General features: G+C 38.7%; 1 protein-coding gene and 18 non-coding genes across 22 annotated transcripts; 9 read left to right on the forward strand and 10 right to left on the reverse strand.

Annotated features, from left to right (window-relative positions):
* Positions 1-71: 71 nt before the first annotated feature.
* On the forward strand, positions 72-26,988 carry LOC110054317 (uncharacterized). Of its 4 annotated transcripts, XR_016206166.1 has the most exons (4): positions 72-694; positions 803-1,068; positions 2,694-2,790; positions 25,963-26,099. XR_016206166.1 is itself a non-coding variant. In XM_020760698.2 (2 exons), exons 1-2 carry the CDS (start codon positions 24,793-24,795, stop codon positions 26,295-26,297), a joined length of 690 nt encoding a protein of 229 aa, XP_020616357.1. In that variant the 5' UTR covers positions 21,973-24,792; the 3' UTR covers positions 26,298-26,988. The 4 variants fall into 4 exon arrangements, 1 of the variants encoding a protein (XP_020616357.1); XR_002297210.2 differs by lacking the exons at positions 72-694; positions 803-1,068 and adding an exon at positions 2,196-2,281; XR_016206167.1 differs by lacking the exons at positions 72-694; positions 803-1,068 and adding an exon at positions 2,212-2,237.
* On the reverse strand, positions 5,492-5,563 carry Trnae-uuc (transfer RNA glutamic acid (anticodon UUC)). Its single transcript has one exon. It is a non-coding gene; the product is annotated as a tRNA-Glu (tRNA).
* Positions 5,793-5,864, forward strand: Trnae-uuc (transfer RNA glutamic acid (anticodon UUC)). Its single transcript has one exon. It is a non-coding gene; the product is annotated as a tRNA-Glu (tRNA).
* Trnae-uuc (transfer RNA glutamic acid (anticodon UUC)) lies at positions 7,169-7,240 on the reverse strand. The gene has a single exon. It is a non-coding gene; the product is annotated as a tRNA-Glu (tRNA).
* Trnae-uuc (transfer RNA glutamic acid (anticodon UUC)) lies at positions 7,961-8,032 on the reverse strand. Its single transcript has one exon. It is a non-coding gene; the product is annotated as a tRNA-Glu (tRNA).
* Trnae-uuc (transfer RNA glutamic acid (anticodon UUC)) lies at positions 11,206-11,277 on the forward strand. Its single transcript has one exon. It is a non-coding gene; the product is annotated as a tRNA-Glu (tRNA).
* Trnae-uuc (transfer RNA glutamic acid (anticodon UUC)) lies at positions 12,161-12,232 on the forward strand. Its single transcript has one exon. It is a non-coding gene; the product is annotated as a tRNA-Glu (tRNA).
* Positions 12,633-12,704, reverse strand: Trnae-uuc (transfer RNA glutamic acid (anticodon UUC)). The gene has a single exon. It is a non-coding gene; the product is annotated as a tRNA-Glu (tRNA).
* On the reverse strand, positions 13,192-13,263 carry Trnae-uuc (transfer RNA glutamic acid (anticodon UUC)). Its single transcript has one exon. It is a non-coding gene; the product is annotated as a tRNA-Glu (tRNA).
* Positions 13,563-13,634, forward strand: Trnae-uuc (transfer RNA glutamic acid (anticodon UUC)). The gene has a single exon. It is a non-coding gene; the product is annotated as a tRNA-Glu (tRNA).
* Positions 14,270-14,341, forward strand: Trnae-uuc (transfer RNA glutamic acid (anticodon UUC)). Its single transcript has one exon. It is a non-coding gene; the product is annotated as a tRNA-Glu (tRNA).
* Positions 14,741-14,812, reverse strand: Trnae-uuc (transfer RNA glutamic acid (anticodon UUC)). Its single transcript has one exon. It is a non-coding gene; the product is annotated as a tRNA-Glu (tRNA).
* Positions 15,019-15,090, forward strand: Trnae-uuc (transfer RNA glutamic acid (anticodon UUC)). The gene has a single exon. It is a non-coding gene; the product is annotated as a tRNA-Glu (tRNA).
* Trnae-uuc (transfer RNA glutamic acid (anticodon UUC)) lies at positions 15,488-15,559 on the reverse strand. Its single transcript has one exon. It is a non-coding gene; the product is annotated as a tRNA-Glu (tRNA).
* Positions 16,097-16,168, reverse strand: Trnae-uuc (transfer RNA glutamic acid (anticodon UUC)). The gene has a single exon. It is a non-coding gene; the product is annotated as a tRNA-Glu (tRNA).
* Trnae-uuc (transfer RNA glutamic acid (anticodon UUC)) lies at positions 16,375-16,446 on the forward strand. Its single transcript has one exon. It is a non-coding gene; the product is annotated as a tRNA-Glu (tRNA).
* Positions 18,279-18,350, reverse strand: Trnae-uuc (transfer RNA glutamic acid (anticodon UUC)). Its single transcript has one exon. It is a non-coding gene; the product is annotated as a tRNA-Glu (tRNA).
* Trnae-uuc (transfer RNA glutamic acid (anticodon UUC)) lies at positions 20,986-21,057 on the reverse strand. The gene has a single exon. It is a non-coding gene; the product is annotated as a tRNA-Glu (tRNA).
* Trnae-uuc (transfer RNA glutamic acid (anticodon UUC)) lies at positions 21,283-21,354 on the forward strand. Its single transcript has one exon. It is a non-coding gene; the product is annotated as a tRNA-Glu (tRNA).
* Positions 26,989-27,953: the final 965 nt, after the last annotated feature.

Consider the following 27,953-nt stretch of genomic DNA (forward strand, 5'->3'; position numbering starts at 1 on the left):
AGGCTGTCAAGCCATTATTGAATTTCACAAATAGCGTGTCTAAATCTTGTTGAGGATTTACCTCCAAGCGGAAGGATTTCTTGTGTTTAAATTTCTTTTCATTTAGGAAGTGTAGTGCCGAACGTTTTTCGTTAACGATATGGGATTGCTTGTTCTTCAATCATAACGTTAATTTTCTTCCCTAACTGCACACTAAAATAATTGTGCTGTTAATCACTAAAGAGTATCTTAAAATAATCGAAGTTGTGGGCTTTTGGTCTCTTAAAATTCTGTTTAAAATGTTTTTGTTTTTTTTTTTGAAAAATGTTTTGTTTTTTTCTTTCTGCTCCACCTTCCGTGAATAAACACCGCTCGAGTGCAAGTTTGTTTAGCAGATATGGAGCCGATAAAAGCCAAGATCCTTTTAGTGGAGAAATTAAAACAAAGACAGTCAATATGGATATTGAAGGTTAAAGATAGCAATGAAATGATAAATCATTTGCCGGACAGTTGTGCGGTCTCGTAATTCTATATCAATTAATAACATTGCGTGCGCAGTTCAGTGAAAAACTAACTTTTTATCAGTAATTAATTTTCTCGCCTTTGGAAACAGTGATTTGTGTTAAGTTCTCTTTTTTTGTCTTTTTGCTTTGAATATTCCTTGAGTCTAAAAACTCTTTAGGAAGCTTTGAAGTTTTTAATCGCCTACCGCAAAGTGAGCTTTATCTATTTATTTACTTTCCTATTGCTATCTAGAAAAATACGTCGTTTCGTGTTTCGCGCATGCCAACCGAAAGTTAAAGCGATTGATTTATGATTTCAGTTGGACGGCAGCCGCAACGCTAGCTGGCAGCAGACTGAACGTCTCCTACAATTCAACGTATGCTTTTCACATGATCTCGTATAACTCATGGTGTAAATACCTGTGAAGCAAGATAAATCAATCTCGTGCAGTTCACTACTGTGTTCAACAAGACAGTTTTCTAACGAGTATAAACTTCGCGTGGATACCGTAACAATTAAACAACGATTTCAAGCGGGTAAAGTACTCAAGAAGGTGCGAAGACACGCAAATTTTCCTCTGAACAGGTAAATCTCCTTGTCTTTTCTCACGCATTTTCTTTGGTTCAATTATACAGTTGTCTTGACAATTATCTTTTACTGTACACTGTGGTTTTCCGCTCTTTTAGCACAATGGTCTGTCGGCGAAACCTTGTGATTTAATTAGAACGTTAATTATGTGATGTTCCCTTCAGATTTTATTGGACTTGATTTCCGTATGTTTAAAAACTAATTTTGTACCTTTTACCGTTGCGACATGCTATTTAGCAAACTGGAGAACATCATGTATAGAGTTGATATCTCAGTGTAGCTTTGAAAGGCACTCGGAAGACAGGCCCTCCGTGCTGTGCCTATTCAACCTTGTTTTATGTTTTTACTCTAGACATCATTCAGTCTGTGTTTAAACCGCTGCACTTTTACTACATCAGAAGCAACATTATTTGACAGCGTAAAGCCATGAATTTTCCTTGATAGTGTAAGAAACACGTAAAGAAAATAACTACACTTTAAAAATTCAGCTCTGTTCACGACATCGACGATATACCGAGTTTGTGATATCAGGAATTCAGTGTGTATCCTCAATAAAGCGTCTCCTGCCAAACGTTTCTTCAGTCTGTCGTGTTGAATCAGCACGGTTTCTAAATACTGGAACTTTCCTTCGTTAGGCTTCAGTTCGACTTGCCTCATGCATCATGTAATGCTTTGAGTATAGGAAATACGAAAAGTAAAGTTAACTTTAGTTTAAAAAGAAAGACTCCTTCTCACGGAGACGCTCAAACTCTCCATGATGTGCATTGTATCTCACACTTGCTTTAAGCCAGCCATCGCGGAGTGTTAGAAAATTAAAGAACACAACCGCACAGAAAGGAAAGTTATGAAAGTTAAATATCTGTATCAAAATAAACTCGGTTTATTCTACTTCAGCTTAAGCACATCAGGGCGAAAAGAGTCAGTTTTAAAATCTTTTTTATTGGCAACAGCAAGCCATGAATGTGAAAGAATGATCAAATCCAGATTAAGTTGCACTCTCCCCTGAGGCTACCAAAGTACGTACGATCGTGCAGTTTCAATTCCTGAGTCGAACAGAATTGACCTTGTAAAACCGAATACAATGGAAACTTGAAACGACAAATCCGTAGATTAAAATTGGAAAAGTTTAGCGCACGCTCTTCAGTCATAACTTGGAAGTCAAGGAGGTATAAGCTACTTCTTCAATTCGCTTTTCGTCATTTTAGAAAAAGTTGGTAACTCCTTCCTATAAACGAACCAATATTGCTTGTGTCTCGTATAAAGGTGCCGAGTAACTTCGTGCGAAAACACCGAAGAAAATTCATGGACTTACAGCCCTTAAAAACTCAGCGCACAGATCGAGAGAAGCACATTCAATGGTTTTGTTTAAGTCTCTGTTCAAAGTTCGGTTCTAAAAATATCACATAACTGTTTCAAACAGTGAAACTTCCTCCTTTGAACACCCGTACATCACAAGTTTCTTGGAAAATCTCATTTTAGTCTAATGTGCCTCCCAAACTGTACATCAAACCGAGTGTTATAATTGTCAGCTAAAACTAATATCTCCATCCCGATCCCTATATTCGCTATCCAAAATGGCTAACACTTTAAAACACCTTTGACAAACTCTTTTGATATTTCAGAGTTGCAATGTGCTGGACCTTGGATGACCGACGTGCACAACGGACGATTCGGCAAGATGAAAGTTAAAATTTTCGAATGTCTTCATATTCGCAAAAGGTATGGTTAATGGTGATTCGTAAGTTTTAGTCAGATCCCCACTAGACCTGTTAAAATGTGCTAATCATAATTTTTACTGCTTACAAGACCTACTTATGAGCGTAGGTACATCAGTTATCTATACTTCTTTGTTATCTTCTGCATTTAACAAACAGCAAAGTTGCCAGATAAGAAAGGCCAGATTTAAACGAGGGCAAAACAGAAATCCAGACTTGCAACAGTCTCAGTAAAACTAGAAAGATATCAAGCTGCTTTTCAAGATGCTTCAATCGAGATATGATTTGAGAAAAACGTTTTCATTTCTCACTTTGCAATGTCCACCATGTCGTTGGTGGCGACTGACTGAATGCTTGGGTGTTTCGACAGAATGTTCCGCTGATCCGTGTCCACTTTGTATTCCTTTGGATTTTTGTTTCTCGTAGTTTAATTCACACTGCTAAGTTTACAGATAGAAACATTTAACAGTAGAGCACCTACAGACATCGAGCGGTAAAGGGGCTTTTTCGACACAAATGCAACTTAGTTCGATTGGCAAGTCTGAGAAATGATAGTAAGGAATCTTCGAAGAGCAAGGCTCTTAAACGATAAAAAACTGAAACGATTAGAAAACTGGTTACAAATACCTTCGTGATGTTCGAGGTGATTTGGCTGCCTCTAGTTTGTTTCATTCACCGGGAGACGCTCCTAACATTGTTATAACAGTGATCAACCTTTCAATGAACGTAAAGAGATTATCCAAAGTTTTTTGCTTTTAGAAACATTTTCAAGGTTGAAAGTCAACGAAAACTTTACAAATGACAAATTCTAAGTAAAATGGAGGGGCGTTTCTTCAAATGGTGTCCCGGGGCGTCATTTCACGCCAGGACACGTAAGAGAAACGGAATGTTGGCACATAATCCGCTTTTGGCGTCCGACAGTCGACGCAAACAAGGCGTGAAAAGCAGGGATTGTCACCTCTATCCACTCAAGACTTCCCATGAAACATGGAACCGTATTTCCTGATCATTGTCAATACCACAAATATTCGTTCTGTCAAGCTGTGTGATTAGTGGCATGCAGCATGCTTGTCGAAATGAAAATTGAGTGTTAAGTTCAAGGACTAACACGTGATTATCCACCAGGCATGACTTCGGTTCCAGTGCTTCAGTCCCTCCGGCTCGGTTAATTTAAAACGATTAGGCATGGACACAAATCACATGCCTTTTCCCACCACAGCAGCAAAAATGACCCTCTCTTGCTTTTGATCTCAGAACTTTTACTGGAAGACTTCTGTCTTTTATTTCTTTCCACCACTTCATAAACAATAACGGAATTTTGTCTCAACCATTTATATGGTAATGATATCGAAATAACTTGACATTTCTATCTCATTGACATTAGAGTTTTCAATGAATCTTTACTCAGCATTCAACTAAAAGTATCGAACCATTTTGGGTTCCTTGTCTGTACCACTGCTAACTTTTTTCAATTTGATTCTTTTATTTTTGTCGGTTTAATGTATCAGCTGAGAAATAAAATGGGGCCGCCTGGGTGAAAACCAGGAATCCTAACCGCTAGACCATATGGGACTACTCGAAAAGAAAAGAAAAGCAACAAATAGAATCTTTAATCTTTAATCTTTAATCATTATTTATACACGGTAAAAACATCAGGTAGAAAAAAAATACATAATAATGACTAAAAATCCAAATCCTAACACTATATTAACTTACAATAGAGCACTTCGGTCAAGAATACCCTTGCATTAGAGCACTTCGGTCTGCCGGGAGTCTAGTCTATTGTGGTGTCTGTCTATCAACTATTAGCTAAAAAATCTAGTTTTAAATCTCCATAATTTTTCTTGTTTTACTTCAATTGTACTGATCTCTCATTCCTTTCTTCTCTTCGTTGTCTATGTTGAATTGTTGTCTGGTTTTCACCCAGGCGGCCCGGGTTCGACTCCCGGTATGGGAATAACTTTTCTTTTACGGTTTTTCAAACTCGGCGACAGCTCGGCCAACCTTTAAAGCTAAACCTGGTAAATGACTAAATAAAATGGCTAGCTTTTAGCTCTAATTAACCGAGCAGGAGGTCTGTATGGGAGAATCTAGCCTGTTCCAGGCTCTCGGTAGTTGGGGGCGAGCGAAAAAAAAAAGGCGAACGAGAAAAAAAAACACCGAGGAAGGACTGTCCCTTCTCTTCCTTGCCTAAACCCCCTCGTTTTTTCTCTCGCTCGCCCTCTATTTTTCGCTCGTCCCCAACTACCGAGAGCCTGGAACAGGCTAGGGAGAATCTTGACATTCTCCCATACTGACCGACTAAGTTCGGTTTATAAGATGTTGATTATATGGCGCAAACAAGAACAATTTAATTCATTTAATGTAACTGGTTTGTACTAAATGACATTTTGCTTGCGAGCGGCGATGAGCTGAATTTAATTCTGCTAAGGTTTGCTCGTCCTCTTTACTTTCTTTTCTCAACAGGCTTTTCGGCACTTCCATAAGCAAATATTGTTAGCTGAAAATATTCAATGATTTTGCATTTTAGTTTGCAACTTTTTCACTGCAAAACATTATCGGTCTAGATAGATGCCGGTCTATAGATGGGAAAATCTAGACCGCTTTCAATATCGATTTCAGCCAATCAAATTGGTGAATTTGGTAGTCCCCAGTCCTTGTGAGAAAGAGTCATATAATAATGCAAAATAAGAATTATATATATTTTCCCATACCGGGAGTCGAACCCGGGCCGCCTGGGTGAAAACCAGGAATCCTAACCGCTAGACCATATGGGATACCATAGGGATTGTGAAATTGTGAACACAGATAACCAAGAAAGCAAGTGTAAGGGAGATGGGTGAAGAATGGCTGAAGAAAATAACAAATACGAAAACTTATGAAAATATAAAAAAAAACAACTAGAATTTTTGGATGATAATAGACACCACAATAAACTACCCTCAAGAATGAAGTGCTTTAGTGCAAGGCTGCTATAATTGTTGCTATTCTTTTCTTTTCGTGGTATCCCATATGGTCTAGCAGTTAGGATTCCTGGTTTTCACCCAGGCGGCCCGGGTTCGACTCCCGGTATAGGAATTAGCAATTTTTTGTGCTGCAAGTGACATGGTCGGATGTTTTATTCTGAGATTGAGCGAAGACAGTTAACAGTGGTGCTTAAAAGAAATATAAAAGACTTCGAAATTTTTAGTTGAATTCTGTGTTCTGAGTAATAACTAGTTGAATATTTGAAGATGAGTGAAATGGAGATCCTAAGTTATTTTACTAACCTTACCACATGAATGGTTGAGAAAAATTTCAACCGATTACTTTCTTCTGAAACCGAATCTTATCGCGTCAGGAAGTTCTCGCCAGAATAGTTGGTGAAAAAGAAGCTCTTACTGGGATAGATTCAACTTAACTAGCCTCAGTGATTGTTAAAAAATAATAATAATAATAATAATAATAAAGTAAGAAAAACACCTGCAAAGTTTGTACACTTAAATGGTAAATTCCCATACCGGGAGTCGAACCCGGGCCGCCTGGGTGAACATAAATATAAAGAAAAGAAAGCCGAGGGAGATCACTGGATACATGTATCAAGAAAATAGCAAAAAAGAAAAAAATGATGAAGATGTCAAACTACTCTGTCCAGAGACGTTTAATTGTTTTCGTAAGTGTCATTTTACTTCTTTTCTTTTCTTCGCGTTTTGACTCGTTCATATACCACGCACCGGATTAACATTTTACTAAACATGCGATCTCGATGATCTCAAGACAAAATAGACGGCCTGTGAACAGAATAATCTCAAACTATACCTTTTAGACAATAATAGACACAGATAAACACCACAATAAACTGCCCTCCAGCACGGAAATACTCCTGTGCAAGGCTACTCTATTTGCTGCTATTGTTTTCTTATCGAGTAGTCCCATATGGTCTAGCGTTTAGTATTCCTCGTTTTCACCCAGGCGGCCCGGGTTCGACTTCCGGTATGGGAATTAGCAATTTTTTGTGCTGCAAGTGACATGGTCGGATGTTTTATTCTGAGACTGAGCGACGACAGTTAACAGAGGTTCTTGAAAGAAATTTGAGATGCTTCGAAATTTTTAGTTGAATTCTGTGCTCTGGGTAAAGACTAGTTGAATATTTGAAGGTGAGTGAATTGGAGATCCTAAGTTATTTTGCTAACCTTACCACATTAATTGTTCAGAACAATTTCAATCGATTACTACTGTACTTTCTTCTGAAACTGAATGGTAGCGAGTTAAGAAGTTCTTGTAGTAGAGTTTTTGAAAAAGAAGATCTCACTCGGATAGATTCAAGTTAACCAGCCTTAGTGCTTGATAAAAAAAAGGAAATAAGAATAACACCTGCAAAGTTTGTACACTTAAAATGTGTATTCCCATACCGGGAGTCGAACCCGGGCCGCCTGGGTGAAAACCAGGAATCCTAACCGCCAGACCATATGGGATTCCACGAATGGACTATTTAAAATAAGTTAGCAAATATAAATAACCTAGAGAGGAAAGGTAACTGAGATCAGTGGATGCATGCATGAAAAAAATAACAAATTAAAAAAAATTGTAAAGATTTCAAACTAGAATTTTTGGATAATAATTGGCTCTCCAGTACGAAGTGCTCTAGTGCAAGGCTACTCTGATTGTTGCTGTTTATTTCTTTTCGCGGTATCCCATATGTCTAGCGGTCAGGATTCCTGGTTTTTACCCAGGCGGTCCGGGTTCGACTCCCGGTTTGGGAATCGGAAATGTTTTTTTGTGCTTCAAGTGACATGATCGGATGTTTTATTCTGAGTCTGAGCGAATACACAGTTAACAGAGGTGCTTAAAAGAAATATGAAATGCTTCGAAATTTTTAGTTGAATTCTGTGCTCTGCGCAACTGTACTAGTTGAATATTTGAAGCTGAGTGAAACGGAGATCTATAGATCCCAAGTTATTTTACTTATGGTTATAGTAATAGGGCTGTTAATTATCACATGAATGGTTGAGAAAAATTTCAATCGATTACTGCTGTACTTTCTTCCGAAGCTGAATCGTAACACGTGAAGAAGTTCTCGTAGCAGAGTCGTTGAAAAAGAAGCTCTCACTCTGATGGATTCAACTTAACTAGCCTTGGTGCTTGATAAAAAAATATAAAAACTCCTGCAAAGTTTGTACACCCAAAAGCATGTCTTCCCATACCGGGAGTCGAACCCGGGCCGCCTGGGTGAAAACCAGGAATCCTAACCGCTAGACCATATGGGATTCCATGGAGAAGGGCACAATAAATTAGTGGACATAAATACGAAAAGAAGAAAGTTAAGGGAGATCATTCCGACGCAGTGGGATGCAACAAAATAATATTATGAAATTGAAATATAAAGTTTGATGATTAAAACTGTTTTTAACAAATTCATTTTCTCAGAAACCGCGCAAACCACTGCTCGGTCTTTAAAGTGAATCAACTCAGGATCGACTTGGAAGGGAATAGCGGTGTGTTTCTATGTCGGGTTTGGACAGAGCGCGGGCCAGAGCAAATTTGGGAAGAAACACTTTTACTATTAGCCAAGGCTTACCTGCAAGGCTGGTTTTCACTGGCGCATAAGTATAAGCGTAAGCAAAATACACAGACCTAACTAGTATTATGTTCATAATTAGGGTCTTTTGTTTAGATAATTTCTAAACAAAAGCTAAAAGGCGCTGGTTATCAGCACTTTTCCTGCGTCTGAGTAGTGTTGCTTAACGCAAATGCGCTGGTGAAAACCAGCCTCAGGTTCCGCCAGTAACCGGCAGCTTTATGCAGGGGGTATGGAGACGAGGCAGTACTCCTGCGAATTCTTTTCGTTTCAGACGAAGAACGACACAATCCACGCTATTTTTGTTTTCCACAGAAGAGCGCTTTGTAACAAATTTAAGCAAGCCACGAGTTTTCAGCTGCTTGGGTTGGTAAAAGTTTTAAATTTTTGAATCATTTTCGCGTTACGGAAGACGATTGTAAACTGGAGTTTTTCACGAAACATTACTTATTTCCAAGAGCGTCAGGCCTCGTCAGGCCTCGCCTGTCATCTCTACGGCGCATGCTCTTGGCCTCGTGTTCGTGCAGTTTCAACGTTCATTAATGTTTGAATAGACTTTTCTGCGTTACGTAATCCTTTTGTGTTAGATTTGTATTCGCACGTTTTTCGCATATATTAGTTCAGAACTTGGCCTTTTTTCGTTCGCTTAAATAAGTTTTAATTTTAATCCTCGGCGTGTACTGTAGGGATCGGAAATCGAGGCATCGTTTTAAAGTTTGGTTCCTGTAATCGTGTGATCGAATTAATGTTTATCTGGTAAACACAGACAAATCCAGTTTAAATCCCTAATATGAAACAAAATGGCGGCTCGTGATGTTTAAGTTGCCGGAAACGCCGACTCCTCGGATCGCCAGGTTTCGACTCGTTCTCCCGGCGTCGCCATTGCCATTATCAAATTACGGTTTTTGTTGATTAAACCTTATATCATCAACAACAACAATTCACTCATACAAGGCGAAAAATTCATATTTATTTTTTCCCCGCATGCAACGCCGACTCTTCGGATCGCCAGGTTTCGACTCATTCGATTCTCCCGGCGTCGCCATTGCCATTATCAAATTACGGTTTTCGTTGATTACAACCTATATCATCAACAGCAACACTTCATTCACACAACGCGAAAAATTCATATTTATTTTTTCCTACCATGCAACAGTTACAAATTCACAGCAGATCAGACGTGATGTAACACTAATCCTCGACTGACTCACAGCCGTGTCAAGATCAGTTTGTAGGCAGAACTATTTCATAAGCCACTATCGTTTATCCCAAGAAAAACAGCCTAATAGAGCTGTCTATAGGATGGATATTAAGTATCTTATAATATGGATTTGGTGGGAGGGGCCGGGAACTACCGACTAATCCCTGAAATTGGTTTAATCTAAAAAAAATAGAACCTCATCCTCTGTTGTTTACCTTCTTTATATTAACATTAGTTTAGCCGTCGGTGAACGGGCCGAGAGTTTGTTGAAAATTATAAAAATCTACTCCACGAATTACCTAATAGAACAGCTAACTTCAAAAACTTCTTAAACTGGATGTAACCGAGCATGATCACTTAAATTTCAAAGGGATACAAAATACAAGCACTCTTTTAAGAATATTAAAGAGTTAAAAATCTTGTATCACTAGCTCGGTAAGATTATAAAGTGATGTCTGAGCCGGACAGGGATTTCTAAGACTTGTCTGAAACTGGAAGATTACCCAGCCTGAATTATTTACCTGTATGTTACAATACAACAAACCTGGAAGGACATCGCTTGTAAAATAGCTTTCATACTCTCTAATCTTCTCGCTAATTCTAAATGTAAGTCCAAGAAGTTTCGGCGTTAAAAAAAACATTGTAATAGCTCGAGCAATGTCCTCCGCCGAGGCTAGAAAAGAATTTGAAAAACGTACGTACGAATTAAAAGATATCTCGTCCTAGATATTCTTTCGACACTCTGTGAAAAAAAAAACCTTAAAACTGTTTAAACAAAACCCTGTAAATTAGCACTGCAGAATATATTTCGCTGAAACTAGTCTCATCAGCTGTACGTCATATTGGATTTCGTAAATCCATGCAATATAACACCTGCAAAGTATGTACATTTTAAGAAAAAATTGTATTCCCATACCGGGAGTCGAACCCGGGTCGCGTGGGTGAAAACCAGGAATCCTAACCGCTAGACCATATGCGACAACTGGAAACTGTTCCATCTGCAGCAAAAATAATACCCTTGTACTAGAACACTTCGGTCTGCCGGGAGTCTAGTTTATTGTGGTGACTCAGTCTGTCTATCAACTATTAACTAAAAACTCTAATCTTAAAATCTTCAACAGGCTTTTCGGCACTTGCATAAACAAATATTGTTAGATTAAAATATTTAGTGATTTTGCATTTTAGTTTGCAACTTTTTCACTGCAAAACATTACCGGTTTAGATAGATGCCGATCTAGATGGAAAAATCTAGACCGCTTTCAATATCGATTTCAGCCAATCAAATTGGTGAATTTGTGCAGTTCCAAGTCCTTGTGAAACAGAGTCATATAATAATGCAAAAGAAAAATACCGGGAAAAACATATCGACTCCCATTAACTAACTGGGTGAAAACCAGGAACCCTAACCGCTAGACCATATGGGATACCATAGGGATTGACAAAAAAAATTGTGAACATAGATAACAAAGAGAGCAAATGTAAGGGAGATGGGTAAAGAATGGGTGGAGAAAATAACAAATAAGAAAACTAATGAAGATATAAAAAAACTAGAATTTTTGGATAATAATTGACAGATAGACACCACAATAAACTACCCTCAAGAATGAAGTGCTTTAGTGCAAGGCTACTATAATTGTTGCTATTTCTTTCTTTTCGTGGTATCCCATATGGTCTAGCGGTTAGGATTCCTGGTTTTCACCCAGGCGGCCCGGGTTCGACTCCCGGTATGGGAATTAGCAATTTTTTTCTGCTGCAAGTGACATGGTCGGATGTTTTATTCTGAGACTGAGCGAAGACAGTTAACAGTGGTGCTTAAAAGAAATATAAAATGCTTCGAAACTTTTATTTGAATTCTGTGCTCTCAGTAATGACTACTTGAATATTTGAAGATGACTGAAATGGAGATCCTAAGTTATTTTACTAACCTTACTACATGAATGGTTGAGAAAAATTTCAACCGATTACTTTCTTCCGAAACCGAATCTTATCGCGTCAGGAAGTTCTCGCCAGAATAGTTGGTGAAAAAGAAGCTCTTACTGGGATAGATTCAACTTAAGTAACCTCAGTGATTGATAAAAAAAATAATCATGAAAAATAAAAGTTAGAAAAACACCTGCAAAGTTTGTACACTTAAAAAAAGTGAGTTCCTATGCCGGGAGTCGAACCCGGGCCACCTGGGTTAAAACCAGGAATCCTAACCGCTAGACCATATGGGACTGTGTAAGAATTGAGTGAACATAAATATAAAGAGAAGAAAGTCAAGGGAGATCAGTGGATATATGTATCAAGAAAATATCAAAAAAGAAAACAATGAAGATGTCAAACTAGTCTGTCCATAGACGTTCACTTTTTTAGTACGAGTCATTTTATTTCTTTTCTTTTCTTTTCTTTGCGTTTTGACTCGTTCACATCCCACGCACCAGATTAATATTTTTCCAAGCTTGCGATCTCGATGAACTGGAGACAAAATAGAGGGTCTGTGAACAGAATAATCTCAATCTATACTTTTTAGACAATAATAGACACAGATAAACACCACAATAAACTGCCCTCCAGCACGAAAGTGCTCTTCTGCAGGGCTACTCTATTTGCTGCTATTGTTTTCTTTTCGAGTGGTCCCATATGGTCTGGCGGTTAGGATTCCTGGTTTTCACCCAGGCGGCCCGGGTTCGACTCCCGGTATGGGAATTAGCATTTTTTTTTTTTTGTGCTTCAAGTGACATGGTCGGATGTTTTATTCTGAGACTGAGCGAAGACAGTTAACAGTGGTTCTTGAAAGAAATTAGAGATGCTTCAAAATTTGTAGTTGAATTCTGTGCTCTGGGTAAAGACTAGTTGAATATTTGAAGGTGAGTGAATTGGAGATCCTAAGTTATTTTGCTAACCTTACCACATTAATTGCTCAGAACAATTTCAATCGATTACTACTGTACTTTCTTCTGGAGCTGAATGGTAGCGAGTTAAGAAGTTCTTGTAGTAGAGTTTTTGAAAAAGATCTCACTCGGATAGATTCAAGTTAACTAGCCTTAGTGCTGGATAAAAAAAAATAAGAATAACACCTGCAAAGTTTGTACACTTAAAAAGTGTGTTCCCATACCGGGAGTCGAACCCGGGCCGCCTGGGTGAAAACCAGGAATCCTAACCGCTAGACCATATGGGATTCCACGACTTGACAATTAAAATTATGGTCTAGCATTTAGGATTCCTGGTTTTCACCCAGGCGGCCCGGGTTCGACTCCCGGTATGGGAATTAGCAATTTTTTGTGCTGCAAGTGACATGGTTGGATGTTTTATTCTGAGACTGAGCGAAGACAGTTAACAGTGGTGCTTAAAAGAAATATAAAATGCTTCGAAACTTTTATTTGAATTCTGTGCTCTCAGTAATGACTACTTGAATATTTGAAGATGAGTGAAATGGAGATCCTAAGTTATTTTACTAACCTTACCACATGAATGGTTGAGAAAAATTTCAACCGATTACTTTCTTCCGAAACCGAATCTTATCGCGTCAGGAAGTTCTCGCCAGAATAGTTGGTGAAAAAGAAGCTCTTACTGGGATAGATTCAACTTAACTAGCCTCTGTGATTGATGAAAAAAAAAAAATAGTAAGAAAAACACCTACAAAGTTTGTACTCTTTAAAAGTGAGTTCCCATACCGGGAGTCGAACCCGGGCCGCCTGGGTGAAAACCAGGAATCCTAACCGCTAGACCATATGGGATTGTGTAAAATGTAAATGAACATAAATATAAAGAAAAGAAAGTCAAGGGAGATCAGTGGATACATGTATCAAGAAAATAGCAAAAAAGAAAAAAATGATGAAGATGTCTGTCACAGGATTAATATATTGCTAAGCTTACGATTTCGATGAAGTCAAGACAAAAATAGAGGGTCACTGGACAGAATTATCTCAAACTAGACTTTTTAGACAATAATAGATACAGATAGACACCACAATAAACTACCCTCCATCTTGTACAAGGCTACTCTATTTGCTGCTATTGTTTTCTTTTCGAGTAGTCCCATATGGTCTAGCGGTAAGGATTCCTGGTTTTCACCCAGGCGGCCCGGGTTCGACTCCCGGTATGGGAATTAGCAAATTTTCTATGTTTCAAGTGACATGGTTGCATTTTTTATTCCGATGCGGTGTCGTGCAACACAATAATATTGTGAAATTGAAATATAAAGTTTGATGACTAAACTGTTCTTAACAGTTTCATTTTCTCAGAAACTGCGCAAGGCATTGCTCAGTTTTTAAAATGAATCAAGTCAGCATCGGCTGGGAAGGGAATAGCAGTATGTTTCCATGTCGGGTTTGGTCAGAGCGAGAGATAGAAAAGCAAATTTGGCCAAACTTACTTGCAAGGCTGGTTTTCACTGTCACATAAGTATAACCGTAAGCAAAATACACAGACCTTACCAGTATTATGTTCATAATTAGGGCCTTTTGTTTGGATAATTTTTAAAGAAAAGCTAAAAGGCGCTGGTTATCAGCACTTTTACTGCGTCTGCGTAGTGTTGCTTAACGCAAATGATTAACATTTTGCTAAACATGCGATCTCGATGAACTCAAGACAAAATAGAGAGCCTGTGAACGGAATAATCTTAAACTATACTTTCTAGACAATAATAGACACAGATAAACACCACAATAAACTACCTTCCAGCGCGAAAATATCCCTGTGCAAGGCTACTCTATTTGCTGCTATTGTTTTCTTTTCGAGTAGTCCCATATGGTCTAGCGGTTAGGATTCCTGATTTTCACCCAGGCGGCCCGGGTTCGACTCCCGGTATGGGAATTAGCATTTTTGTGTGTGTTTAAAGTGACATGGTCGGATGTTTTATTCTGAGACTGAGCGAAGACAGTTAACAGTGGTTCTTGAAAGAAATTTGAGATGCTTCGAAATTTTTAGTTGAATTCTGTGCTCTGGGTAAAGACTAGTTGAATATTTGAAGGTGAGTGAATTGGAGATCCTAAGTTATTTTGCTAACCTTACCACATGAATTGTTCAGAACAATTTCAATCGATTACTACTGTACTTTCTTCTGAAACTGAATCGTAGCGAGTTAAGAAGTTCTTGTAGTAGAGTGTTTGAAAAAGAAGATCTCACTCGGATAGATTCAACTTAACTAGCCTTAGTGCTTGATTAAAAAAAGTAAGAATAACACCAGCAAAGTTTGTACACTTAAAAAGAGTGTTCCCATACCGGGAGTCGAACCCGGGCCGCCTGGGTGAAAACCAGGAATCCTAACCGCTAGACCATATGGGATTCCACGTATTGATTATTAAAAATAAGTTAGCAAGTATAAATAACAATGAGAGGAAAGGTAACTGAGATCAGTGGATACATGCTAGAAGAAAATAACAAATAAAAAGATTTCAAACTAGAATTTTTGGATAATAATTGGATCTCTAGGACGCAGTGCTCTAGTGCAAGGTTACTCTAATTGCTGCTGTTTGTTTCTTTTCGTGGTATCCCATATGGTCTAGCGGTTAGGATTCCTGGTTTTCACCCAGGCGGCCCGGGTTCGACTCCCGGTATGGGAATTAGCAATTTTTTGTGCTGCAAGTGACATGGTCGGATGTTTTATTCTGAGACTGAGCGAAGACAGTTAACAGTGGTGCTTAAAAGAAATATAAAATGCTTCGAAACTTTTATTTGAATTCTGTGCTCTCAGTAATGACTACTTGAATATTTGAAGATGAGTGAAATGGAGATCCTAAGTTGTTTTACTAACCTTACCACATGAATGGTTGAGAAAAATTTCAACCGATTACTTTCTTCCGAAACCGAATCTTATCGCGTCAGGAAGTTCTCGCCAGAATAGTTGGTGAAAAAGAAGCTCTTACTGGGATAGATTCAACTTAACTAGCCTCTGTGATTGATGAAAAAAAAAAAATAGTAAGAAAAACACCTACAAAGTTTGTACTCTTTAAAAGTGAGTTCCCATACCGGGAGTCGAACCCGGGCCGCCTGGGTGAAAACCAGGAATCCTAACCGCTAGACCATATGGGATTGTGTAAAATGTAAATGAACATAAATATAAAGAAAAGAAAGTCAAGGGAGATCAGTGGATACATGTATCAAGAAAATAGCAAAAAAGAAAAAAATGATGAATATTCCCATACCGGGTTCGACTCCCGGTATGGGAATTAGCATTTTTGTGTGTGTTTCAAGTGACATGGTCGGATGTTTTATTCTGAGACTGAGCGAAGACAGTTAACAGTGGTTCTTGAAAGAAATTTGAGATGCTTCGAAATTTTTAGTTGAATTCTGTGCTCTGGGTAAAGACTAGTTGAATATTTGAAGGTGAGTGAAATGGAGATCCTAAGTTATTTTGCTAACCTTACCACATGAATTGTTCAGAACAATTTCAATCGATTACTACTGTACTTTCTTCTGAAGCTGAATGGTAGCGAGCTAAGAAGTTCTTGTAGTAGAGTGTTTGAAAAAGAAGATCTCACTCGGATAGATTCAAGTTAACTAGCCTTAGTGCTTGATAAAAAAAAAGTAAGAATAACACCAGCAAAGTTTTTACACTTAAAAGGTGCGTTCCCATACCGGGAGTCGAACCCGGGCCGCCTGGGTGAAAACCAGGAATCCTAACCGCTAGACCATATGGGATTCCACGTGTTAACTATGAAAAATAAGTTAGCAAATATAAATAACAATGAGAGGAAAGGTAACTGAGATCAGTGGATGCATGCTAGAAGAAAATAACAAATAAAAAGATTTCAAACTAGAACTTTTGGATAATAATTGGATCTCTAGGACGCAGTGCTCTAGTGCAAGGTTACTCTAATTGCTGCTGTTTATTTCTTTTCGTGGTATCCCATATGGTCTAGCGGTTAGGATTCCTGGTTTTCACCCAGGTGGCCCGGGTTCGACTCCCGGTTTGAAAATCAGCAATGTTTTTTTGTGCTTCAAGTGACATGATCGGATGTTTTATTCTGAGTCTGAGCGAATAGACAGTTAACAGTGGTGCTTAGCATATCAAACTTACTGCCTCTACAGATTTTCATGACATGTCACGCAGTCTGGGGTGAGTCAAAAACACGCTAATTTTCGAACATTTTCTTCTTTTTCGTGTATTCCATTTGAATTGCTATCTTTCTTACCTTCAGTTTATAAAACTAACATATATAAGTTTTCTATACCACTGCATTTGAAGGCAATCATTAAAACATTTCGTTCGGGTTTTTTAGACTTTTGGTTAGCGATTCAGACATGTCGAAGAGACGTTCATGCCACATGCAAGTACTGGCCGTAGAGTCTTGGGCTAGAACTCTAAGGCGAATGCACAAAACTGGTCCGCGAAATACGAAAAGAGGAATAAATTTGGCGCAATTTGATGTATAATACATGAGGTTTAATTATTGTTTGAGTTCGGGAAATGGGACTCGAAGTTTACGCGCTGGTGATTTTGTCCTCGCTGGCTCTTTTCGCGGTGGCGGTAGGTGCACAAAACGATTTTGGCGAGGAAACAAGTGGTCCAAAAGGGGATAAATTGCCTCGGTTTACGTTCGAAATAAACAAGTAAGTAAAAATGCGTTAATTCAAACCCGTTTCATTTTGTTCATGTTTTGTTTTTTCATCGAAATGATTTTCTTTATTTTTTTTTTTATTTTTTAATCAGCTATCTCGTATATTCCCTGTCGAAGAAGCCTGTTGAGGAACCCAACGACGAAAGTGCCGCACAGTTCCTTCAATAACAAACGCGAAATCACCATTTTCATTGAATATGCGTTCATCCCATTTGACTCCCAGAAAACGGTCTAAGGCCTGGTTTGAATTAATTCGATACACAGTCTTTCCTCGTTCTTTCCGTGATTTCCCAGCTGATGCAAGCCCTCCATCTAACACATCCTGATCAATTCTAATTTCAATGCGAGTTGCTGGATTGTCCTTTCGGCCAGAATACGACTTTCTTTTTATTTCACGAGATAGCTCTGCGTGAAATAATTCCGCACGATCGTCAAAAGAAGGAGCAGAAGGAATAAAAAGAGGTTCCATCCGCTGGAAAAGAATGTCATCAGTACCGCACGACCGCCACTTATCGTACCGCTCACTATAACCAAAATAGTGAATTTTAACCCGCTTTCCGATCTTGTCCACGTCTGTTACAACTACAGGATAAAGTTTACGGTCTGCTTTTACTCGCAGCGTCTTCCTTTGGGGTGATAACTCCTGGAAAACCTCATCTATGTATTATTTCGTTGCATGAGATTCTCTCTTCACTCTCCCTGCCGCCACGTTTACGTATTGTTTACGTATGGAAATTATTCCCCAGGCCCATGGATAAACTAAAGCGCAAGCGCATTACAGACAAATAATGCCCGCGCTAGCCTGGTCGCCAATTACAGCAAATGTTCACGTTCGTGGGCAATAAGTTTGATAAGAGAAATGTGAAATACTTCGAAATTTTTAGTTCAATTCTGTGCTCTGCGTAAATACTAGTTGAATACTTGAAGCTGAGTGAAACGGAGATCCCAAGTTATTTTACTTATGGTAATAGTAATAGGACTATTAATTATCACATGAATGGTTGAGAAAAATTTAAATCGATTACTGCTGTACTTTCTTCTGAAGCTGAATCGCAACACGTTAAGAACTTCTTGTAGTAGAGTTGTTGAAAAAGAAGCTCTCACTCTGATGGATTCAACTTAACTAGCCTTGGTGCTTGATTAAAAAAATATAAAAACACCTGCAAAGTTTGTACACTCAAAAACATGTATTCCCATACCGGGAGTCGAACCTGGGCCGCCTGGGTGAAAACCAGAAATCCTAACCGTTAGACCATATGGGATTCCATGGAAAAGGCCACAAAAAATTAGGGGACATGAATACAAAAAGAAGAAAGTTAATATTATAAAATTATATAATAATATATATAAAATAATATTATAAAATTAAAATATAAAGTTTGATGACTAAACTGTTCTTAACAGTTTCATTTTCTCAGAAACCGCGCAAACCACTGCTTGGTCTTTAAAGTGAATCAACTCAGCATCGGCTTGGAAGGGAATAGCGGTGTGTTTCTATGTCGGGTTTGGACAGAACGAGAGCGAGAACAAATTTGGGTGGAAACACTTTTACTATTGGCCAAACTTACTTGCAAGGCTGGTTTTCACTGGCTATAAGCGTAAGCAAAATTCACAGACCTAACTAGTATTATGTTCATAATTAGGGTCTTTTGTTTGGATAATTTCTAAACAAAAGCTAAAAGGCGCTGGTTATTAGCACTTTTGCTGCGTCTGCGTAGTGTTGCTTAACGCAAATGTGCTAGTGAAAACCAGCCTCAGGTTCCGCCAGTAACCGACAGCTTTATGCAGGGGTTATGGAGACGAGGCAGTACTCCTGGGAATTCTTTTCGTTTTAGAGGAAGAACAACACAATCTACGCTATTTTTGTTTTCCACAGAAGAGCGCTTTGTAACAAATTTAAGCAAGCCACGAGTTTTCAGCTGCTTGGGTTGGTAAAAGTTTTAAATTTATGAATCATTTTCGCGTTACGGAAGACGATTGCAAGCTGGAGTTTTTCACGAAACATTATTTATTTCCAAGAGCGTCAGGCCTCGTCAGGCCTGTATGCCTGTCATCACTACGGTGCATGCTCTTGGCCTCGTGTTGGCGCGGTTTGAACGTTCATTAGGGTTTGAATAGACTTTTCTGCGTTACGTAATCCTTTTGTGTTAGATTTGTATTCGCACGTTTTTCCCTTATATTAGTTCAGAACTTGGCCTTTTTTCGTTCGCTTAAATAAGTTTTAATTTTAATTCTCGATGTGTACGGTAGGGATCGGAAATCGAGGCGTCGTTTTAAAGTTTGGTTCCTGTAATCGTGTGATCAAATTATTGTTTATTTGGTAAACACAGTTAAATGCAGTTTAAATTCCTAATATGAAACAAAATGGCGGCTCGTGATGTTTAAGTTGGCGGCAACGCCGACTCCTCGGATCGCCAGGTTTCGACTCATTCTCCCGGCGTCGCCATTGCCATTATCAAATTACGGTTTTTGTTGATTACAACCTATATCATCAACAGCAACACTTCATTCATACAACGCGAAAAATTCATATTTATTTTTTCCTAGCATGCAACAGTTACAAAGTTACAGCAGATCAGACGTGATGTAACACTAATCCTCGACTGACTCACAGCCGTGTCAAGATCAGTTTGTACGCAGAACTGTTTCATAAGCCACTATCGTTTATCGCATGAAAAACAGCCTAATAGAGCTGTCTATAGGATGGATTTGGGAGTAGGGGCCGAGAACAGCCGACTAATCCCGGCAATTGGTTTAATCTATAAAAAAAATTAGAACCCGATCCTCTGTTGTTTACCTTCTTTATATTAACATTAGTTTAGCCGTCGGTGAACGGGCCGAGAGTTTGTTGAAAATTATAAAAATCTACTCCACGAATTACGTAACAGAACAGCTAACTTCAAAACCTTCTTAAACTGGATGTAACCGAGCATGATCGCTTAAATTTCAAAGAGATACACAATACAAGCACTCTTTTAAGAATGTTAAAGAGTTAAAAATCTTGTATCACTAGCTCGGTAAGATTATAAAGTGATGTCTGAGCCGGACAGGGATTTCTAAGGCCCAGTTCAGACGTCGTGCTTCTGCCGTGCCGGACTAAATTGCAATTTGGTTCAACTTTAGCACGGCAGGAAATCAACGCTGATTCAGACGTCGTGCCAGAGTCGAATCAAATCCAGGGTTTACTGAAACCTCGTAACAATTCTCCTCCTAACTCCCCGAGGGAACGAAATCTCGCCAAAATACATTGACATAATTCATGAATTTAGTTTGGCGCGACAGAAGCGCGACGTTTGAATCGCTGCCGTGCCAGAGTCGTGTAGCAAGGCAGAGCTTGTCGAACTTAATTGTTTGCCGAACTTAATTCAAAAGTTTGATTCAGACGCCGTGCTTCTGCCGTGCTTTTGTCGAACTTAATTCCTGAATTTAGTTCGGCACGGCAGAAGCACGACGTCTGAACTGGGGATAAGACTTGTCTGAAACTGGAAGATGACCCAGCCTGAATTATTTACCTGTAGGTTACAATACAACAAACCTGGAAGGACATCGCTTGTGAAATAGCTTTCATACTCTCTAATCTTCTCGCTAATCCTAAGTCCAGGCAGTTTTGGCGTTAAAAAAAAACAAATGTAATAGCTCGAGCAATGTCCACTGGCCAGGCTAGAAAAGAATTTGAAAAACGTACGTAAGAATTAAAAGACATCTCGTCCTAGATATTCTTTCGACTTTCTGTAAGAAAAAAAACACCCTTAAAACTGTTTTTAAAAAAAACCCTGGAAATTGGCACTGCAAAATATATTTCGCTGAAACTAGTCTCATCAGTTGTACGTCATATTGGATTTCGTAAATCCATCTGAATTTAACACCTGCAATGTTTGTACATTTAAGAAAAATGTATTCCCATACCGGGAGTCGAACCCGGGCCGCCTGGGTGAAAACCAGGAATCCTAACCGCTAGACCATATGGGACAACTGAAACTGTTCCATCTGCAGCGAAAATAATACCCTTGCGCTAGAACAATTCGGTCTGCCGGGAGTCTAGTAAATTGTGGTATCTGTCTATCAACTATTAACTAAAATATCTAGTTTAAAATCTTCGTCATTTTTCTTGTTTTACTTTAATTGTACTGATCTCCCATTCCTTTCTTCTCTTTGTTATCTATGTTCATTATTTTTTGTTCCTTCTCTGTGGAATTCCATATGGTCCAGCGGTTAGGATTCCTGGTTTTCACCCAGGCGGCCCGGGTTCGACTCCCGGTATGGGAATAACTTTCTTTTATGGTTTTTCAAACTCGGCAACAGCTTGACGAATCTTTTAGGTTAAACCTAGTAAGCTGTTTAGGATTATAGTGTTCTTAAATCAGCACTGGATGACTTTCAATTCTTTCTTTGGATCTGGTGACTGAAAATGCGGTATTCTTATTTTGGCCTTCCTATCGGCTGCGATTTTAAAACAAGGTTTACTCGTTCTAACCGAATTTAATTCATAAAGGTAAATCAGAGGTTTCTTACAGTACTGTTCACTGATCGAATCCAGGCGATCTTAACACTGTCGAATACTCAAATTAACCAATCAGGTTTCACAGTAAAATCGTTTGGGCAAGCGAGGGAAAATTTGAGAAACTGAAATCTTGGTTTGCTTTTAACATTATCTCGAGCTTACTTTCCGAAGCTATTTAGCTAAACACAATAAATTCTTATCGCAATAAAAATTTCGAAAATAACAGGAAAATACTAGTTTCCACGGATTTAAGAATTACAGCCCGGTCAGGCGTTAATAAACTGTTGATCAAATTTCAAAATACTTTATCTCTAAAAACAATATCTGTTTCCACATGAATATTTCTCACGAAGATTTATTATTACTGATGAATGATGTCTATTAGCATGTATTAGATTTAAGAAGAAGATCTTTCAGGGTTAAGCAGTTTACGATTTAGAATTCTGAAGATGCCAGACGAAAGCCAAAATTTATCTGACTGCGAGGAAAAAGCGCGCGAAAATTACCAAACACGACAGCTGAATTAAAACAAGACTTCTGATTCGGTAAAACAGGTCACGTGTTAGAAGTTTCCAGATCGTCTCCGATCTCTTTCATATCGTTGTTAATTTTCGCGTGTAATTCTGACGTAAAGACAAAAACCGTTTCTTGATAAAATTTTTCGACTGTCAGAGACCCGACAGCCTAATTTAAACAGTGTCTCCATTACCCGATCATAACACAAAAAATTGTGGTGAACCAACAACGAAAAGCTGTTAAGTCTTCGGTCAGTTTGCTTTTTACTTACATAAATATGGAAAATACCCTATTATTACGACATGAATCAAGGCGAAATATAGTAAAATATTTTAAAACTACGACCTTAGCTACATAGCACATGACAGTTTGTTGTATTCCCAAATTCTCAAACAAGTTGATCAGAATACGGAAGTCTAATTCTGATCGTAATAATCCATTTCTGTTATTATTATTTTTAGTGCGGTGCATATTTTGTGGTTCATGGACTTTTATGAACATGTTTTTACATGACAAAACTGACTATAAATAACGTGACCTTTCCGTATAGAAATCTGGGATTATACAAGTTTTTTCCGGAAACACATGGACGCCTAATTCCTCACTATTTTGGAATACACTTCAATATTATCAAAAATCCACTCAATACTCTTAGGTATTTGTTTATTAAAAAACAGATACACCGAACAACAGAAACGCCTTGTTAGTTTTGGGTGTGAAAAAGTAGAATATAAAAATCCGGTAGGAAATCTGCTAAGCGTTGTAGTGAAAGATATTGGTTTACATTCTCTGTGTATTGAAGAGAAGTGGTCAACAAAACTCTGCCCTGTGTGGTAATATTGAAAATTCCGCACAAAATAGACACAGTCCGCAACAAATGTTGAAATTATCCCTAACAGGCTTTCATCGAGTGCAAAAATTTGTACATCGCCTGAGTCTATCCTGGCTCGAGGCCTTGTACGATGAAATACAAGTTAATTGAAAGGACGAGCAATTCCATTCTTTCCGCTGTCGGTGCGGACACTAATTAAAAGCGAGTAATTGTGATCTATTTACAGCCTACAGCATGAGTGATTTTTGACCAAAATCGATGCGCAATTCATTGGAATTTCCAGCTTTTTCTTATCTCGAAATGAAACAAGTAGATCTTTGCCGGATTTCCTGTGAGGTTGCAAGCGCCACTTAGCATACCGAGAAAATTGGACGCAAAAATGCTTAAAACTGAAAACCGAGAAAAAGGGCAACGAATGACAAAGACAAGTGTTCTGAGTTTTCGTGTTAAGAGTTTGGTTGGATATCACGAATATCTTCGAGGAGGTTCTTTTGCTCCGCGTAAATGGTGCAAAAGAATAATCGCTATAACGATTTGTTAATTTAATAAATAAACACTTACAGCTCTCGGTTTCTTGTTAGTGAGCTATTAATCAATGCCGAGACACCTTATCTGACAGGAAATTCGTCGCTTTATATCTACTGAAGTGCAAAAATACAAAACTCAAGAATTGAAAACGAGCTTTTGCGCAGCTTGAACAGAGCTTTTGCCGGGTCATTGTTTTTTTTTTTTTTTTTTTTTTGTCCCTTGATTTTTCTCTTCGTTGCAAATGGGCCTGACCCCTTTTATATCGTTACTCACAGGTCATAAATTTTCAAAGGGGAAATACTATCTCGATCGGAAAGGTACTGAGACCAAAAATAACAAACAATAAAGATCAAAGTAAGAGAAATTTCTCAAGATTTCATCTCGTGTGAGGAAACGATTCTTCTAAGCTTTGATAGGAAGCGAGCTTTCAGTTTAAGTGCATTTGACTGTGTCATGTTGTGATGGCCAATAAACTCGGCTACTCCTAGAAAGAAAACTCAGTCAATTGTAATTGTTTTGAAGGGCGAGTCTTTGACCTTTCTTACATCGTAATTAAAAGTTGTGATGAGCCTCAAAAATTTTCTCTCTTTTTCAACTCATCGATTCTTCACTTGCGTCCGTCTGTAGTCGGTCATTTTTCAGCGCTGATTGAAAAACCTTGGGGCAACTCCTTCGAGGTGTTTATTTACATCGTGAAACACGCACGCGGCTGAGAAAGTCAGACTGTTCGCGGTGAAACTTTTTTGGCAGGTTATTAATCATGCGTCAACGGGTGATGCCACATATGCAAAGGGCCTGCGCCAAAGAGACTCCATTCGAAACGCGCGACAAAAGATGCCGTTTGTATCATGTGCTGAAATAGACGCGGGCCGCTAGTGGTTTGGCGCCGCCCTATGGCGTTTTCTTCCGCGAGAGGACATTAATCAAATCGCTTGACGGAAATTTATGACTCAATTGCTCGGAGATTTATTGCAGGTTATCGCAACACTTGTTCTTCGTGTTATGTTTCAGCAAGCCCCTGGAAAACGTTTCAATATGGTGAAAATATAAATAAAGTGCTTTAGATTTTGAAATCCAGAGATTAAAGGGCTGGAAATAGTGGCATGCAACGCGTGCAAAATTACATGACTTTATCATCACTTAGATGTACGCTGGTGTATTTAGCGAGTTGATCTGGCTTGATATGTGGATGAAAGTTTCCTAACAAATGCACTGCACCAGAGAACGCCGAGGTCATGAACTCAGCGTGCTACTCGAATCTGATTGGTCGAAATGGGTCACGTGAAGCAGTGAAAAAGTTCTTGCACTAGTCTATTTGTCATAACTCATGTTGTTAAGGGTTAAGATGTCAGGTCCATATAAATCATCTTCGACAAACATGGCCCATCCATCGCTTTATCCCAGCTCGGCAGAGATTTATGCCCAGCAATACACTTCACAGCTGTCCTCACAATTTGAGCGTCAAATCAGTTTGACAGGGAATTATTTTCCCTTCTTGGACGTTACAACCCGAAGATCGGGTATTCAGAGTTCTAACTGCGCGCCATCACGGCAGAGCAGTAGTGCGGGAGATGCAAGGGCTTCCATGTCTCATCACACAACACCGATTCCAGACTATCTCCTTCAGCCAATTTATCCGTGGATGAAATCGAAGAAAGGCGGCAAGTCAGAGTTTGGATTTGGTATGTCACCTTTCTGAGAAAAACTGATAACCTTCCCTTTTTTCGGACAGCCTGTCCGTGGCTCTTTAGCGCGGGACTTAATCTCGAGTTTTGCTGCGGGTTGGAAACCAGCGGAACAAACTAATCCCTCTTTTCCTTTAGTCAATGGTCGCACGGTGGATAAATGGTTTAAACTGCAAATAATGAGTGACATTTTCGAGATTCTAAAATTATGCTCCGTTCGTCTGTTATTGAGGAGTATCTTTTCTGTCAGTAATAGGGCGGAGGTTTGAAGAGTACGTTGTCTTCTCTGGTGATTAATGAAGTTCGTCTTTAGAATTTCGTTGCTTAGCGAGTGGGTAGATAGTAACGAAAGATTAAATGTTGACATTCTATCGCAACATGCAACGCAAGAGCGTGTTTGCAAACATCTAGTTGACATTGTTTCGCGAATGAAACGTTTTCATTGGCGAGAAGGATTGTTTAAATTTGGAACATTGCACCAATTGAATAACAAAGGCCACCATTACAACTGAAGTGGAATCGATTTTGACCACGAAAACAAAACTTGAACTTTGCCCAAATAAGAGGGGAAGCAATTAATAACAAAGTAAGAAACGCGAAAGCTCGATTCTTCGTTTAGGTCATTCTTTTTCAAAGTGGAAAGTTTCTTTGTTGAACCTAGATCGCGCGAGGGTGTCTGCGCAGTTATTCAGTTACTAGACATGTTTTAGTTAGAGATCATGCCCTTTCGTGTATGATATAAATTATCTTTACTATCAGAAATTTGCTGTTTTAAGGCGCGATGTAATGGTTTCTTTGCTTTTTACTTGCAGGACAGAGGCAAGCGAAGCGGCATAGAACGAGCTACACCAACAAGCAGCTGTTAGAGTTGGAGAAAGAATTTCATTTCAACAAATATCTATGCAGTTCTAGAAGAAGCGAGATCGCCAAGACACTAAGTCTGTCTGAGAGGCAAGTCAAAATCTGGTTCCAAAACCGTCGAATGAAATGGAAGAAAGACGACAAAGTCAACGATTCATCATCAGGAAAAACTAAAGAACATTTAAACGATACACAAGGATCACAACGACACTACATGTCATGTTCCCCTCTCTGCCATTCTCCGCCCGTTCACCAAGCCTGCCAAGCGGACAACTTTCACTTGTAGGAAGAACCTAAAACAACAACAAGATGACAAGGAATCTCGCTTAAATTCGAGGGTCAATCAGTTCCCTGGACTCGCTGCGGTACGTTAATTGTCGTAACCTCGTGAATCAGAGCGTTATTTAATGGAAGGAACTCTTGTTAGTAAAGATCAGTGCTTTCCGCCTTCACACATTTGTAATCCAGTGTTAATCCTTCTGAAAAAGCCAATCGACACCAAATTTCCTTTCTCTTTGTTAAAGGTGTGAATGTTGTTGAGAAGAGCTTTTATACCGAGAGTTCCTGATCTAAGACATTTATTTATTGAACGTAATTTTTGCTCGTTGCCTTCGCGCATCGTGGAATTTGTACAAATATTCAATCTATACCTTACAATAAACACTTAGATTAAAACAGCCAGTTCCCCTGTGACCGTAAATCACTGCAAACGTATTTTGTTTCGCTAAGACAGCTAGTGCGACTCCTTCAGCTTTTTAAAGAGATTCTGACAGCTTAGAAAATTGCACCTTGGTCTTCCCGCTATCTTGTTAGTGGCATTCTTTTATACCACCAGCCAAGATGGCGCGAAGTTCGCTCTTCAAGGACATTCTGGCGTTCTGTTCTTATAGCCTTTAGAAAATTACTCTATCAATTACGTTCCACTAAGATTTAGCGACATGTATTGTTGCGTTAGAAATAAACTATATTTTTCATAATTTTCGCTGTGTTGATTGTGTTCTGTTTTTGTATCAACCGAGCACGAGGTCAGTAGAAGTATGTTTCATTTTGGGAGCGATCTTTGTAGTTGCACATGTCTATTGATTACAAAGCATCTTTATCAGTGTTAAGAACCCTAAATCATTGTTGCCACTAAGCAGGGAGGCAAGGAATAGATTCCTTGTCTAAAATTAAGATTTTTTTCAGCTAAGTTAAACACGAGGCAAAGTCCTTTTCGATGTCATTTCTTCGCAATTGGCATTTTATTCCTGCGGTAAGCGCTCATCTGTGGCTCCTTCTTTACGCTGTCCGCCGAAAATCAGGATTTTTACTTCTGCACTTTATAACACTGACAACATTTTTGACTAGCAACAATGAATTAGGAACGCCTGCGTGATCATAAAAAACGGGCCATTAATTTTCATTACCGAATCCTCGACATTCCTGTTTCTATATTTGCCACTGGCATTTAGTTTTGTGGGCTGTTTCCGCTGATCTTTTAGTAATAATTTCCTTAAAGATTTTAGTATCAAAATCCAAATTAAATGCCTTTTACGTTTAAAGACACTCGTCTGAGATGTGTCAAAACTAATAAATCACTGAAAGTAGCTTGGCGGCCATCTTGTCGGAATGTCCACTGGTGCAGACGAAACAAGCACGCTCAGTTCATCTCATGCCAAATATCACGATTATTTACACAAGATAAGAATTAAATGAAATTTAGAACATTTTTCTTGGGATGGTGGGAGACATACAGAATAAACTTGAAGTTTTTAGAGCAAGCACATGCTTGCGATTCAGCCATTTATGCTTACCTCACTCGATAACTCACAACTCAGTTACACAAACACTTTTAACTAAACCATCTTTATTTCATTCTCAAAGGTTCAAATGTTTTACTTTACAAGTGGAAACTACAGTCATTATCCTATGCTAACTGTTAAAATAATTCAATGTGCAGTCG

The sequence above is a fragment of the Orbicella faveolata genome, unplaced genomic scaffold (assembly GCF_042242905.1).
Source record: "Orbicella faveolata isolate gen_17 unplaced genomic scaffold, um_ofav_v1 contig_13, whole genome shotgun sequence".
Lineage (NCBI taxonomy): Eukaryota > Metazoa > Cnidaria > Anthozoa > Scleractinia > Merulinidae > Orbicella > Orbicella faveolata.

Bases quoted from the DNA above. Each gene is read 5' to 3' on its own strand.
- LOC110054317 (XM_020760698.2), top strand. From the start codon at position 24,793: ATGTTGTTAAGGGTTAAGATGTCAGGTCCATATAAATCATCTTCGACA. The intron at 25,148-25,962 runs GTATGTCACCTT...TTTTACTTGCAG, and splicing joins CAAGTCAGAGTTTGGATTTG to GACAGAGGCAAGCGAAGCGG.